This window comes from Pempheris klunzingeri, chromosome 11, assembly GCF_042242105.1.
Source record: "Pempheris klunzingeri isolate RE-2024b chromosome 11, fPemKlu1.hap1, whole genome shotgun sequence".
Taxonomy (NCBI): domain Eukaryota; kingdom Metazoa; phylum Chordata; class Actinopteri; order Acropomatiformes; family Pempheridae; genus Pempheris; species Pempheris klunzingeri.
The window spans coordinates 18,396,208-18,411,748 of NC_092022.1; the positions used below are offsets into that span (position 1 = coordinate 18,396,208).

The 15,541-nt window shown below is 42.8% G+C and overlaps 2 protein-coding genes across 3 annotated transcripts; one reads left to right on the plus strand and one right to left on the minus strand.

Moving 5' to 3' along the window:
• Positions 1–1,956: 1,956 nt before the first annotated feature.
• smim29 (small integral membrane protein 29) lies at positions 1,957–6,186 on the plus strand. Its single transcript, XM_070839539.1, has 5 exons — positions 1,957–2,056; positions 2,537–2,832; positions 2,995–3,020; positions 3,143–3,248; positions 4,549–6,186. Exons 2-5 carry the CDS (start codon positions 2,725–2,727, stop codon positions 4,615–4,617), a joined length of 309 nt encoding a protein of 102 aa, XP_070695640.1. The 5' UTR covers positions 1,957–2,056; positions 2,537–2,724; the 3' UTR covers positions 4,618–6,186.
• A 169-nt stretch (positions 6,187–6,355) lies between these two features.
• On the minus strand, positions 6,356–12,855 carry hmga1a (high mobility group AT-hook 1a). Of its 2 annotated transcripts, none has more exons than XM_070839797.1 (5): positions 12,781–12,855; positions 11,594–11,713; positions 10,436–10,516; positions 9,306–9,362; positions 6,356–8,480 (listed from the first exon to the last, which is right to left on the minus strand). In XM_070839797.1, the coding sequence occupies exons 2-5, from the start codon at positions 11,690–11,692 to the stop codon at positions 8,421–8,423; spliced, it is 297 nt and encodes a 98-aa protein (XP_070695898.1). In that variant the 5' UTR covers positions 11,693–11,713; positions 12,781–12,855; the 3' UTR covers positions 6,356–8,420. The 2 variants fall into 2 exon arrangements, with proteins under 2 accessions (XP_070695898.1, XP_070695897.1); XM_070839796.1 differs by lacking the exon at positions 12,781–12,855 and adding an exon at positions 12,527–12,600.
• Between the last annotated feature and the right edge of the window lie 2,686 nt (positions 12,856–15,541).

Sequence of the window (15,541 nt, forward strand, 5' to 3'; positions counted from 1 at the left end):
TATTAATGATTGCAAGTTTAATCTCTTTTGCTATACGACAATCCATTTCTCCTACAAGGCCTTTAGTATCACAAACTTGATGTAAAGTTGCTACAACCAACTGTACTTACTGTTTTGTCTTTATTTGACTGTGGTCAAAGTGTTGTATACTCTTAGCGCAAACTGACTATATTAATTGAGTATTTCTATTTGATGCTACTTAATACTGTTATTCTACTTTATTTACTTCATTTCAGAATAAAATATTTTACTTTTGCTGCACTACATTTATCTGGCATCTGCAGTTAGTGGTTTCTTCACAGATTAAGATTTGACATTAAAAAACACATGACGATCTTATCCAATCCACCACATTGGTTTGCTTTTGGTTTCTGTAAATTAACAGTGTTGGTTTGGTTCCCTTTTGTTTGAGTTGTTAACAGTTCCACCTGAGAGACAATTCCCCTCTGAACTTCTCGCATGGCGTCATTTAAATAACTGTTCAGCACAGATTTGTGCATCAGAACTTTGTGTTCTCTTTCATCCTCTCACGTTACTCCCTCAGATGAATCTAGTGACTCTTTGGAGAAACTTGACCCCCTGGTTGAGAACTGCTGGACTCCACTACATAACAATATACGGTAGTTAAACTAGTCCCACTTAGACCAGCTGCAACATCAAAAACTGTATTTACAATGCCTTCAAAGCACTTCATTATGGTAGAGGTAAGTGCTCTCTTAGGCAGAGGTTTTTAGTCTTTTTGGGGTCTGGGCACTTTGTAGACATTTTAAAACATGGGGACCACATGCCTTGGGAACTTGGCCAGGGAGGTCATGGGGTGCCTTGCGTAGATTAATCATTTTTAAAGGATTGTCAGATGTCTGCTCTGGATATTACTAAAGGGCAGGGGTCCTGCCTTTTGTATCTCCTCAAAGAGAAGTTGTGTAGAAGGTGTCCAGTCATCTGGGAGAGATTTACTGTACACATTATTGCAGCACTGCTGGTTTTCCTTTAGCAGTCTGTAATAGTGCTTAGTCCAGACCACGTGTATTGTTTCTTGACACTGCTAATAGATTTCAGAGCATCTCACTGGATTTCCTGTATTCATCCAAATCACCTGAGTTGTAGGTTTGGCACAGGCTTCCCTGTTAACTTTGGGCTTCTGACTTGGGAATGTCCATACAGTAGTCCTCACTACAATGTCACTGATCCAAAAACAGGACACAAACGGTGTTGATCAGAAATACCCTTAAAAAGAGTGAGCTTCCTCACTGATTCAAACCTGCAAGGGGAAACCCCAGTGGACTTCAAGTCATCACATAATGTTGTACTTTTAAGGGGCCACCTTCCACCTTATTTGAAGTTAATGAGTGTAGTTAATGACATCAGTTTCCACTAAGGACATTGTTCGAGGTTGGGCCAGTCACAAACAGCTATTAAAAAGAATGTCAGAGAAGTAATTTGTATATCGTTTATCGCTAAATAAATCGCAAATAGCTAATGCTAACATGCCTCTGGTGCAACCCTCAGGCCCAGCTTCGAATGACTTTGTCCTACTAATGGTTAAGATCCCAGAATAAAGTAATTATGTCTCTCTCTATGTCATTCATCCAGCTATTTTGTTGCTGCAGTATAATATGCAATACTACTCACAAGGCAGCTACCATGGCCGGGCACATTGTGGCTGTAATCAGACCAGCTCGGGGCTGACTGCTGGCTTGGCAGAATGAGTAATTGCGGGGGCTGCTTGCAGGGTATTGCACATTTTTACATTTCTCATTCTTCTTCAAACATCTTCAGTGTGTCTATTCAGTAGAAATGTCAACAAACTCACTGGTGATGCTGTGATAGCAGATCATGTTCTGTTGTGATGTTTGCTCCTGCCAGTGTGGTTCAAAGGGATGTGGGAACACTACGTGACAGGAGGAGTATTGTGAGGCTTTTATTGTGAAAGGTTGGGACAGGAAGTGCTGCTGTTGTTGCTACCAGCGGATGATCTGTATTACCCCCACAGAGAGGCTTCAGGCACCACACAGACAGTGACTATCTACTGGAATTTATCCAAAACAAAAAACAGGTCTGTTGTAGCTCGTTTGAAATCAACCTCGCCTCGATACAGAGGATTTATTTCATCTTGTTGTGCGATAAAACAACTTCCTCGTAACGGTGTCATGTACCTGCGCAGCTAACAGTGACATTAGCTGTGCTTACACGGCTAGTTAGTGCCGCTGGCTAACAGGTTTCAGGAGGGCTGTGGGTCTGTGCGGAGCTTTTAAACACTAAAGTTCATAGACTGGTGTTTAGTGTAGGCGACTGTCACAGTTAGGAAGTCACACGAGCATTTGTTAGCAGATACCAGCTAACCAAGTGACCGCAGCAAGAAGTGCCTCTTATGGTGCCTGCTAACAAGACACTGGATGTTTATAATGTATTGATCCGCCAGTTATGCAAAAATAGCAGAGAAGCAGCTCGGTTGGGTGTTTTATCTGCCTCCATGTGACCTTACAACTTCTATGATTGTAACTATGCAAATCCTTTTCCTTCCGTGTTCCCTCAGATTTGTCGCTGATTAGGGAGGGCAGTGATACCATGTGGAAGTCACATGAACGACAAGGATGAGGCATAAACAAGGGGGCAGCCCGAGGAGAGAGCCGCTGCACAGTGTCTGTCATAGGGAGGGGGTTTGCTGCCTGTGAAGGCCCTGCACAAGCAGCCCCCTGTGTCCCCCTGTCCTGAACATATGCAATGAACAGCACTACTCAGCCCCCTGCCATCATAGATGGGGATGTGGCAGTGGGCTATGTGCTAGTGCCGTTTCTTCTCATCACCATCATTGGAATAGTTGCAGCTGTGGTAAGTAGCAAAGGGAGGGTTGGTTGGCATGGGACGACAACACATAGTTGACTTACCATTACTATTAACTTGTAGCAACATTGAAATGCACTGTGAATAGTCAGAATTGAAGGACTGGCTAATACAGAGTACCTGTGATACTCCTCATATTATCTTTTTCAGGTCATGTATATTCGCAAGAAGAGGAGGTAAGACTGATTGATTACACGGCACAATGCTTTTGTGATAAACTTGATTGCTACACTTCTCAGTGTCTCAACTTGATTCATCAAGCCATCAAGCGTTTGATCTGCTTTCTTTTGTCCCTCAGGATCGACAGACTCCGTCATCAGCTGTTACCGGTCTACACATACGATCCTTCAGAGGAACTTAATGAAGCCGAACAAGAGATGTTGTGGAGAGAAGAGGACACAAGGGTATGATGCAACATTTGTTTTCAGACTTTCGGAGTTTTGTGTACTCTGGGATCCTCTGAATGCGTTCTTTCTAAAGTAGGTAGAGAATTGGATTAAACACGCCAGGTCTTGATACCATTGACCACATTTCCCACAAAAGACATTTCTATTATTGCCTTGTTTACTGTTTGTATTTTTTTTTTGACTGTGTGGTAATGCTTGGTTGCATTTACTCGAACAGCAGTTCCTCACTTGGTTAAACACTTCCTCCCCCAGAGAAACTGAAAGAAGGACACCAGAAAGTATAGTAAAACGATTGCATTTGTGCTTTTTAATAGCAGTCAGTGGCTTGTTTTGGTGTCTCATTCTGGATCTGACCTTTGAAACATTTCATAGTATCAATGTTAATGTTTAATTTAAGGCAGTTCCAAAAATCCAAGCTATTTTATTGTGTACATTTGACTTTTATGTTATTTAAAGGTTAAATAACCTTCAGAGGCAGTAAAGTATAACCTGCCTCTGATGGTGCTCTGATATTCTTGGTGATACAAATAGAAATAGATAGAAATTAAATTATTGGCTTGGTTAATTCCAGTCAGATATCATGCACTGAGCCATGACAAACACTAGGTGGCAGTATTGGCCATGAGCAAAGTTGCTCATCAAGTTATACTCATATGTGAAATGGGAAGTACAAGTTCACCCAAAACACAAAACAGCACTTTGTCACTTACTTCCACAGGATTACTGGTTACTATCACATAGTTTTGGTTTCATCAGCTGGGGTTTCGCGATATCCGTCCGGGTGACTCCTGCAATCAATGAAATACAGAAAGGGGAATTGAATTTCATTTGTGGTATTTAAAAAAGTCTAAAGCCTCATGTCTCTCCAGAAACAGTGTCCCTGTTATTGAGGATAATCCAAAGAATAAACTGCCAACAGTAGTAATGTGGACAGTGTCTTCAGTGAGGTCTGTGGTTAATCCTCAGTAACCAAGAAACTGTTCCTGGAAAGTTTTTCTCATGCACAAATGCAACATCATTCACCTCCACTGTTTAAAGGTGGCGGCAGAAGTAGCATATGCAGAAATCTTATACCCTCAACAAATAAAACAGAAACTATAATCATGGTTTGATACCATTTGGGGTAAGTGAGAAAATCGTGTTTTTGTGTTTGATTTGGGTGAACTGGCCCTTTTATCATAGTCAACAACAGTTTTACAAATCTTCATTCATCTTCATGTCTGATGTTAAGTTATGTCTTTAAAACTGACCATGCCTAACTAAACCGTGCTTGCACCTTTACATTTTATGTCCTCAGATTGTTCAAGGTTGGGCCAGAAGTTATCAGCAGCGACGCCCTCTTCTGACCAAAGACGTTCATGCATGATGGCAGTAAACCGAGGCATCGAACATTTACAGTGTGGAGACAACCTTCAGCCACAGAGATCAGTCATTTTTGAGGTCATGCACAAGACTTTGTTCTGAGCTTCTTCTTTTTTTTTAATCGTCTGTCATTATCTTCAAGCACATCAGCAAGAGCCAACATGTTTATCTTCCCTGTTTTCTTTACGGACAGAGTGACTGTTAATTTGTGTGGTTCTGATGCCAATCCTGTGTGCCTAATAGACGCAGTACCGTGAACTTATTTATTTCTAAATTATTTATTCAGACTTTTTACTGTGGTACTTGATGACAGGAGTTAAAAGAGGTGGAATCTATCTGATAGAGGTTCATGTATGTTTACATTCATAATATTGTTGGTGAGTAGGCATCTGTTCTAGCTTTAATTTAGGGGCTGCATCCATAGTGTGGTACGAGTGTGACTGTTCTGCACTAGTTAAAAAATCTTCACTCCTGCTAGGTGACAGTTTGGGATCATTGCCTGTTTAGGATGTTGTGTATGGGTCATTTGCAGTACATTAGGAAAACCAAATATGACTTCAGTAATGAAATGCTTTTAGTCCTCTAGTTTCTTGACATCAAACACTGCTTTATCACTTCTAAAAAGTTTTAAATTCAAAGTTTTATAGTGATACAAAAAATAGACACAGCTGTTTAAAATTTGGTAAATTTTATTTCAGTTTCATTTCGAGTCATAAGGTTTGACACACCCCTATTGGTTTTAATTTCCTCTGCGAATTTAACTAGCTGCAACACGAAACTGATCTTTTGTGGTTTAGCCAAATCCAGTGATTCATGTCAATGGCATGGAAAGCCAGATTTGGAAGTAAATAACACCAACCTCCTCTCATCCATAAAATGAGCTGTGACTAGTGCCCTAAATATGTCCTGTCTACAAGGCATGGCACCAGTACAACTTTACCTCCAGCTGAAAAGTCTGTTCAGATGAATGCCATAGGTCTGACTGTATCAAGCACTCAGGAAACGTCGCTTTTTTCCCCTTAAGAATTGTAACATTTTGCGACCTTTATTTGCCTTTGCATCAGTGAATGTAAGCTAAATACATTAGAACATGTCTTGCATAGTGTGGGACAGATAATGCCTAAACTCGGTGTTGTCAGGTATGACATCTAGAGGCTCCTCAGACTGAGAACTAGCTTTTCCACAAGATGTTTTCTGCGGTCATTTCTGGACCCCAAAAAACATCTTTACCCCAGAACATGTTCCTCGGTGCTCCCCGGTCATCTTTAGATCTCATTGTTCATATTCTATGCATCGTCTACACTTTAATTTTGTGAAAACCACTGAAACAGACTAGGGTAGTCAATTTCAAATTGTACAAATATCCAATCATATGGCGTTGATTTGCACTGGAGAAACACATAGCAAACTTTTCATGGAAGGCTCTGATTAAAAATAAAAGAACTACTGATGTAAATGTGGAGCACTGTGTTAAGTTTCACCCTTAGATCTGCTGTACCAGATTGTTGCTGTGAGAGAGAATTGGTAGACTTGATTTAAACATTGAACATTTAAATAAAGTAATAGAACTTTGCATTGCTTGGTCTTTCTGTTGTTGTAAGTAATTTACATCATAATTAGTCCAGACATTGCAAAGAACTACAACACACATCACCTGGATGTTTAGTTGAGCTTTTGAGAAGAATATTTAGGAGGAAAAAAAAAAAAAAAAGACAAAATGACAAAGAAAAATTCTCTTTATTGACCATTTCTGATACAAATTGTAGGGCACCATAGAAATATAGACATTGTACATTTATATACGGTGTACATTTAAAAAGAATGATCCCATCCTGTTGAGTTTACAGTATATAAATGAACTGATGCAAGATGTTGGTACGTAAAATGACACCGATATCGTCAAGAGTATTTGGAGGATGTTGAAACAGACATGAAATGACCGTTGTATGAGTATGGCGATGTGTGGCTGTGTGTCGTAGTGCCAAACACACTGTGGCCAACAGAACAGTTAAGTGGAAAGAGCGCCCAGTCTATCACAAACACAAACATTTGTCCATGAAAATCTGAACCAACATTTCAGTGCACCAGAAGAATCTTTTTTTAAAAGGATAAAAACACACCTGCTAATCTACCACAGTCAGCGAACACAGTTGTCAAGCTGACAGGTCTCCCTGACTTGCTTCACACATTTAAAAACCTGTCTGCAAGCTCCGGTTATGGATGAGCCAAGACGTGCTGCGTATGCACACACAATCACAAACTTGATATCTTAGATACCTCATTACAGTCAGGTTAAAAAACAAAACCAAAAAAAAAAAAAGAAAAACTCTGTAGTAACGACATTTTTCCAACTCATGCCAGAGGTTACATTTAAAAAAAAAAAACCCAAAAAAAACAAACAACAGAACCAGTTAAATGCAATTATATGGTAAAGTAAGCTGTTGAGTGAGGTATGAAATCCCAGGCCCTGTATGGCCTGTTTGCAGTTTTCCGGGTTTCGTAACTGAGGTTGTAGCAGCTTAGGTGTGTGGAAAAACCCAGTTAAGTGGACTGTGACCGCGGGTTCCCTGACACTTAGAAATACACAAACATCTTTTTTTCTCCTGTAGCAGACAGCATACAACACACATCTTCAAACAGACTAAGAAAGTATATTACTGTACTAAGTGATGACAGAAGGACCAAGCTAGGTGAAGCAGTGAGAGCCAGATGGAATGAAAACATACAGCCCTGTTGGATAGTAGTGCCACCAACTATCCTCTGTTACAATCAAACTCCTTGTTTGACCAATTGCAATCTGCCTTGCGAGTGATTGAGCGCTTGGAAACTGAGGACCATGTGAAGACAAAGACGCTAATGTAACAGCATTTGTAAAAGCTCCCTGAAGAAACGACACCGACGCTCTCAGCCTAGAATTCTGCCAACCCTACCTGTAAAAACGCACGTTATACCAAAAAGATTGAGTTTTATTATGACATATAAAGCAGCACACTCATGGTTTTTTTTTTTTATGGTATGTAACCCGAAGGAACAAAACAGTAAGTCTGATCAGACTATTCTGATTACTAACGATACACTTTACATCTCCCCTCTACACGCCGAGGACCGAAGGAAGTTTGAGAAGCAGGGCTAAATCTAAACTGTCCTACAGGGAGGGGGGGGTAAAGCCGACTCTGCTCTACTAGTGAGAAAGGAGGGCAAATCAGTTACGCAGGTTAGAAATGGGGGGGGGGGTGGATCATTTCTACCACCAGTTACCTATTCTCATCCTAAATGCTGAAGCTCAACTCCATCTATAATACGATGCAAAGGATAGGTTAACCACTTCACACAAAACACACAAAAAAAAAACAAACAAAAAAAAACAGCAAGTATAGGTAAAATTCACCTTTGTCCAGTACAAAACATGGAGAAAAATCTATATGCCCTACCATCTCAGATGCGGGTACAAATAATAAGTAACATTAAGCAGAGAAAATGTCCTACAAACCATCTTTAGGGGACAGAAAAAACAGAAACGTCCAGGCTCCTTGGAGCACACCTTTGTCCAGTATAAAAGACTTGTGATAACATGACATGTAGAGAAAAGGGCTGTTACCTTTCATGTAATTCTTAGATCTATGCTTGAGCAAGGTCCATCGTTCTATCCAGTGCTGTTGCATGATATTTGTACTGTGTTAACCCTCCTTTTGGCAGAGAGGGCTTTGTCGTGAACAGTGGTCATGTGGTGGCACTGGTGTTGGAGATACAGCCCAGTTCTGGTTAACAGTAAGTCAGTATGTTGAGTGAGGTAGCATGCGTTGTGAATTACTGGTCCTCTTCCTCTTCCTCCTCAGACGATTCCTGGGACGCCTTTTCTTCTTTCTCCTGTAACAGGAGGAGGGAGTGGGGAGTCAGTCAGGCCTCAACTAAACCCAGAAGGAAAATGCCTCAAGTGCCATCAACACTCAGCAACAATGGCCGCCTGTGATTCACGTCTCGGTCCCGAAGTTTCTACTTAATAACCCCCAAGTACCAACATGAAAAAATATAAATGTTATTATAAATCTCTTTGATAAACCACTGTGGCATGAAGAACACCCATGGGACAGATGAGCCATCTGTAGTGAAGTGATTCATAAGAGCGGTGAGTCACAATGAGGCATCCTGCCTCTGCTCTCCTGCCTTTCCTCACACTCACTGCAGCCCAAGATGTTCATTCATAAAAACGAGAGAGGGATAGTTAGGAGGGTAACTTTAGGTCATCCCTCTCTGTGACTAATTCAGTCCAGACTCCTTCCAGAGTACGCCCTAACCGCCACTCGTGCACATGACACAATATTACTACAAGACCGCAGTTTCTTCTTAGATTAAAACATGCTTTTTTTTTTTGTACAAAGTCTGGAAACAAATTATGCAGTCACAAGGAAAATATCGTGCCGTTAGTAACACTGTTAGGAGCACTTTAGGGTGTCATGCAGGTACAGATTTCCTTTAAATACCACTGCCTGGAGACCTTATGCGACCAAATAAAAAACACACCAGAACCAAAATAGCTGCGAAGAATAAAAATGACTCGTCTGAGGGGAAAGAGGCAGGCAGGGGAATTAGGGAAATGCAATTTCGCCCTGCAGACAGTCATACCAATCATAATTCAATTGGGAGAGGAATGGTATAAACAAATGTGAGCATTGATGCTGCGCCGTTTCTTACCTCCTTCTTAGGTCTTCCTCTGCGCTTTCCCCCTGCAGATGGAGCTGCTGCTGCCTTCTGTGAAAGAAAGCAGGACAGGGTTAAGGGAGCCATGGGCGGGGCACAGCAACGCATTTTGTTGTGATCTTCATGATCTGCTCAGATAAAGCAAAGACTTTTTTGGGGATCAGTGAAGGGGGAAAAAAAAAGGGAAAAACTGGTATTAGCAATCCATATCTCCACAGAGCTCTGCCTCTAGCTGCCTGCAGATGGCAGCAATGCCTCTATAATGAGGCAGATGGAAAGAGGGCATTGGGTTCATTGGCTATTATCTGGAAGGCCGACAGGAACTGCACACAGGGCACTCCAGTTCGCTGGCCACCTGGTCTGAGGCTCAGAGACAGCTGGTGGAACTGAGCGCAGACACAAACTCTCTGCAGCTCGGCCCTCGCTGCTAAACCTATATCATACATGTACGTGTGTCTCTCTGCCTCTCTCTCTCTCTCTCTCGCTCTTCCCTCTCCCTCCTTTTCCCATACATAGCAGTGAAGACAGAGCGCACGGGGGAGCTGGAGGGTTGTGGCGAGGGAGAAAATCAGTTGTTGCTATGGAGACGACAGGCAGAGAAGAACTAGGGCTGTGTGCTGGGTGGGGGCGGTGGGGTGCTTAGTGTCAGCTTGGAAACAGTCTTGCGGCCTCTGCACCTGCACCGCACTGTGCATGACAAGCTGCAGGAAGCTGGAGGACAGGAAGTACAGAGTGAGCATCACTCAAAAAAAAAAAGAAAAAGAAGAGAAATGAAAGAGTAATGCAGTAAACCAAGGTCTTTACAATGGGAAACCCAAGCCAGGCTATTTCCGACACAAGGAGGGGAAGCTGCTACACTGCAGCCAACCGATATATCACAAGTAACAGCAGGACGTCCTTTTAAGAGGATGAGGTTAGCCACCGTTAAAATGCTCATCAACCAAAAGGAATCAAGGGTCAGAAAGGGGAAATGCTAGCGAGATAAGACGGGACAGCAAATGCTGTGTGCAGATTCATTGCGAAGCTGCTCCCGTCTCTCTCTCGGCTCAGGATGCGTGTTAGCCGTTGCTGAAATCCCGACTTGTTGCCATGTAAAAACACGACTGCGAGCAGCATTGACTTACTTTGCCCTTGCCGGCTGTCTTGTTTTTGCTGCCCTTCGGCCGTCCTCTGGGCCTCTTTGGAGTCGGGGACCCACTTGGTTCCTGACGATCACAGGCAAAAATCAAGTTAGCTTACAGGTCACCAAAACACACATTTATATTATATTTTGCAACACAACACACTCAATGGTCTTTCCGGCACATTCTTATGTGGAGGGTCAGGTTTTTGTGGAAACATAACACCGACATGGACTTGCTTCTACTTATACATGACTCTCATAGACAAAGTTCATTTTTCCAAGGTCGGTGCGACTGGCACGTACGACAGGTGGTCAGACACACACATGTTGTCATGGTCTGATGTGGAAACTAAAACTGTTGTTTGTCTTCTGAACAGTTCACTTGTGAGTTGTGAGACATCATTGGTTCTCAAATAGTCCTGAGACTAAAACTTGGTTCTTAGGAGACCAGATGTCAAATTGTCCAGCAGCGACGCTGAGGTGCAGAAAGTGAAAATAAAAATCTACATTCAGGTGATTACAATCATCCCCCAAAAACACAAGCACAAGACATCTTGTTCATGTGATGATTTGCAGTTGTGTGCCATGCCATGGCAGACTCATCTCCTATTGCATTTCTAGTGTTTACAACCGCAGCTCGTAGCAACCGAGCAATTCAACACTAAAACGCACCGCGCTGAGTGACAGCTATATGAGCCAGTCTGGGCTTCCACTCTGCCATGTCATCCATTACATGACGAGCAGAGGTGGGTCGACGGGGGGTTAAAACCAGTTTAAAGGTGTTTGGTTACGGGTTGCTTACATGCCGGTGAGACACACAGGAAGTCTGTCGTAGACATCTACACTTACACCGATAAAGGGGTGAGCAAATGGTCACAGGGGCCTGCAGCAGCCATGCCATGATTGATGAGGGCTCAGTGGGATAGCAGGGGCTTATGTCATGGATATGCACGAGCACCTCACCTGCAATAACATCCACCTGAGCATTAGCTGGAAGGGATGTGGGCTAAAGGCTTGTTTTGTCTCTGGCTCTACACCTCCTCCTCTTCATGCATGCAACCCTGTTGTTTAGGTGACCTCAGCATGCCATGCAAACCTGATACACAACAAAAACACTCCTCTTGCAAGCATAAGGATAAAAAAAAAGTGCTCTACTTACGTCAGAGGTTTTTACCTGTGGCTGCTTACGGGGTCTTCCACGCCCCCTCCTCTCTGTTGCCTCCTTCTCCTTCGGTGAGACTGTCCCCTTGTCGCTCATGTTTGCTTTGCTTTTTCAGACCTGCGGAATAGAAATCACACCGGTCAGACGTGCTGCAAGACGAGGCGTCGAGTCCACTCACACACACACACACACACACACACAGAGGAAACACTAGTGCAATTAAACTGACCGACCTCAGCAACAAACCCAAAAGTGACCGGGCTAACAGCGCACCGGTAACGCGTTTAACTCAATTAATCCGCACTTATTTCCAAGGTCTATTTCTGTCTCATGTGCGCTGCATTACACAGCCGACGGTGCCACACAAACAAGGGATTGACACCAAACCGGCTCCCATGATATCGCTCACTGTAGGCCGCACAAATCTGCACAAGACTGCCGGAGCCGACGCTCCCCTCCCGCACCAACCATGTTTGGAGGCCCGCTTGCCGTAGTTGTTGTGGCCACTGATCGGGCCTGCGCATGAAACTATCCCGCAAGCATGTCTGCACGCCGGGGGCCCTGGACAGAGATCCACCAACACACACACGCATACATACATACAGACATACATACATACATACATTGGCTGGTGTGTGTGTGTGTGTGTGTGTGTGTGTGCTCGGTGCGGGCTAAACCTTGCCTGCACGGACAGTCGCATTTGTGTGTGTGTGTGTGTGCTTTTTTTAAAGCGCAGAAAAGCGAGCAAGAGCGCGAGGTAATCGGGTTTGCTCTGCGGCGATCACAGCAACAAAAGACGGCTTCTGATCTGAGGCATGCAGCCTCCTCTCTCCGGAGCTCCGGCTCTGTAAAAATGCATTAAAAAACGCACCTCCGGCTTACCGAGCATGCAAAGTTTCAGCCCGTCGGCGTCCCGTTATTTGCACTCACCTCTATCGCTCGGTTCTAGCTCTGCTCTGAATTTAAGAGCAAATGTTTCCTTTAAGCCTGGCTGGTTGTACCCGGTTAAAAGCCCTGCACCGATCTATAGGCTACAGCTTTTATTCGTCAGACAACACACAGCCCGCCCCTTCCAAATCCCAGCTCATGCAGCGGTAAAAAAAAACAAAAAAAACACACACTTATGAATTGAAAAGGAAAAAGACAGATTTAACAAAATAAGTTGAAAGTTTTTTTTTTCTTACCAGCAGCTCGTGAAGTTATTTGTTCCCACGTCGTCCTAGAAATAGCACGTGCGTCTTGTCTCCTGCCGATAAAGGGGGAAAAGGCGCCAGCCAAGAGCAGTTTGGGGGCAATTTAAAGAGCCGCCCTCATGGGAGCTGAAACACTGGAGGGCGGAGATATGATAAATGGGCCACCAACAGTAGGTCTACTGGAGGAGCACCCCCCCCCCCCCTCCCCCTCCCTCCCTCATCCTCCTGGAGCCTCCATGTCCCCCAGGTCTCATCACAAAACACAGAACAGCACGTGTAAAAGTTTAACAATACGTTTCATCTGCAGAATAAATAGTTCTTATTAACAGGAAGTGTTCAGCAGCACATCCCACAGTCTCCACGGTGATGGAGAGGGAGCTGTGATGTAAACACAGGCCTGCTTTACGCTCGGAAAGGCATTTCTTTATGTTTTCCTCCTAAATTGAAAATGATTTCCTACACTGGTGGAAAAAAAGTGTCCAGATGTTTTGCTTGAGTAAATGTTGCAATACCAGAATGTAAAACTGCTTCATCGCAAGAAGTCCATTCAAATTTTGTATGTTTTATGCAAAAAAAAAAAAAAAAGTGGGCTATTATCATCAGTAATTAGGATGTCAGTGTTGTAGTTGGTTGTAGAGGTGGAGCTCATTTTAATCGACATCATATTTTATTGGGTGGTCTGATTAAGCAACATGACTGATGACATTTTTTTAAAATTTACAATCTTAATTTGGAAAGGGGCTCCTAAATATAGCCGTCAGATGAATGTACTAATGTAAAAAAGTAGAATGTTTCCCTCTGAAAAGTAGTAAAGTGGAGATATATATTTATAGTAGCATGAAATAAAAATACAAGTATCTGAAAGCTGTACCTGCATTCAGTGTCTGAGTAAAGTATCTGGTTGTTTCACAGCCCTTACTGTGATTTTTATACATACGTATGATGAATTTATTGAAATTCAAGCCAAGATAGAAAGATGTGGGTGTAGAAAACTGTGGGCAAACAGGTGTTGTTTTATTGCAGCCACTTTATCATTGTCATTTTATTTATAAAGGTGTGACCAGAACGCTCTTTGCTCCCGGGAAAGAACTCACCTTGACTCATCTCATCTTCTATTACTGTCCAGTGGCAAACTTAACGTATTTTGGGCAAGTTTTTGAGAAAAACCCCTCCTGCCATTGTCCTCCACGGACTTTCTGAAGTTACTTAAATTTTGTCTCTGTCAGTAAAGTGAAATCATTGCGGCACAAACTGTGTGTTCTCTTGTCTGGCTGCAAATATTTTGGAGCGTGTTAGAGCAATGACTCCAAACTTTACTGTATTGTAACCCTTTAAAATTAAGCAATGTCCACTTGCGACCCACCATCAAAGGTTGCATAATGTCAGAGTTATAATTAAGTCAACCGTTAATAGATTCATGGATCGAGATGAAATATTTGCAGAAAATGTCACTTTTTGCTGTTTTCCTGTCCTGTTATTGTCTCACGTCCACTCATACTTATCTTGTGATCCTTTGAGGGAATTCTGATGTGTTGCTGTGGTTAAGTTAGACTGGTGTTATTGGTCCGTATGGTTTCAGACAGCTCTTGCGTTGTTTTAAAAGTCTTACGTGGGGTGAAATGTTTTCATCAGTGAGTATGATTTTATAATCAAATCTCGGTCTAATCCTGATTTTTGGCATATTTTGTGTTTTCTGTCTGATTTTCACTGTTATTGCTGTCTATTGGCCCAGACACTGTTAAAACACATTTTCAATTTCAATTAAGCATTCCACGTTAAGTAGAAAAGATTACAGTCAGTGTCAGTTACTGACTTATGAAAGTAGACCATTTTGGATGAAAGTTTCTCGACTCTGAAAGGCTGAGAAGAGAGGGCAAAGCTCAAATACTTTCGGAGAAACTGAAATTACACATAATAAACAGAAAATCATGATTAGTCCTCCGTTCTTTGCCAGTTGATCAGTTGAACTGGCCGTGCAGGCGTTTCATACCTAACGCCACTGGAGAACAGGTAGGTACACGTGATGGATGTGATTGCAGCTGTAGCCTCTCAGCGAACCATCCTCACATTATATGTGAATATAAAGTTATTTCCACCCTTGAGCAAAGCGAGTCTATGTGCTCCTCCAGCTTAGGACAATTAATTAAGTAAAACAACTCCTACTGCCTCTTCCACTCACACTGGTGGACCCTTCATGTTGTTCCCACTCTGTGTTGATGTGACCGTTTCACATCTGAAACAGATAAACATCTGATGTCTATTCCAGGGGTGTGGTGAGAAGTTATACAGACACTCTCAACTGTGTTCTAATCAAACCACCTACTAGTCCGTTCACACAAGGGTTTCACATGTAAATGACCTGCCCATCTGGAGTTGATGGGTCCTCTACTATGCAATTGAAAACTGATACCGAGAGTGTAGAGTGACCTGAAAGTGGTCAAAACAGGCTGTTTACAGTCGCCTGTGCGTATTTCACCTCTCCATCTGTTTTGTTCTCATCTCAAAGAACTTGCGAACACTTTAAATGATTTTATCGCTCTGAGGCGTTTGGAGGTAGCGGATTGGACGGCAACATACTGTACGTACATGATGAGAGGAGTGGGAGTCTGGTGAAATGGTGATTGGATAGGGCATGAATGAAGAGAGCGCTTTTCTCAATGAGTCCAATGTTCTCCTCAGCATGTGCTTGCCTTGCATGCCACCCCCTTCCCTCCCCATTTCTCACTCTATTCACTTCCTTCCTCTCTATCTT

Coding starts and splice junctions, on each gene's coding strand:
- smim29 (XM_070839539.1), top strand. CDS start 2,725: ATGAACAGCACTACTCAGCCCCCTGCCATCATAGATGGGGATGTGGCA. Junction 2,833..2,994: donor TTGGAATAGTTGCAGCTGTG/GTAAGTAGCAAA, acceptor TATCTTTTTCAG/GTCATGTATATTCGCAAGAA. Junction 3,021..3,142: donor TATATTCGCAAGAAGAGGAG/GTAAGACTGATT, acceptor TTTGTCCCTCAG/GATCGACAGACTCCGTCATC.
- hmga1a (XM_070839797.1), bottom strand. CDS start 11,692: ATGAGCGACAAGGGGACAGTCTCACCGAAGGAGAAGGAGGCAACAGAG. Junction 10,517..11,593: donor CACAGGTAAAAACCTCTGAC/GTAAGTAGAGCA, acceptor TGTGATCGTCAG/GAACCAAGTGGGTCCCCGAC. Junction 9,363..10,435: donor AGACAGCCGGCAAGGGCAAA/GTAAGTCAATGC, acceptor TTTCTTTCACAG/AAGGCAGCAGCAGCTCCATC.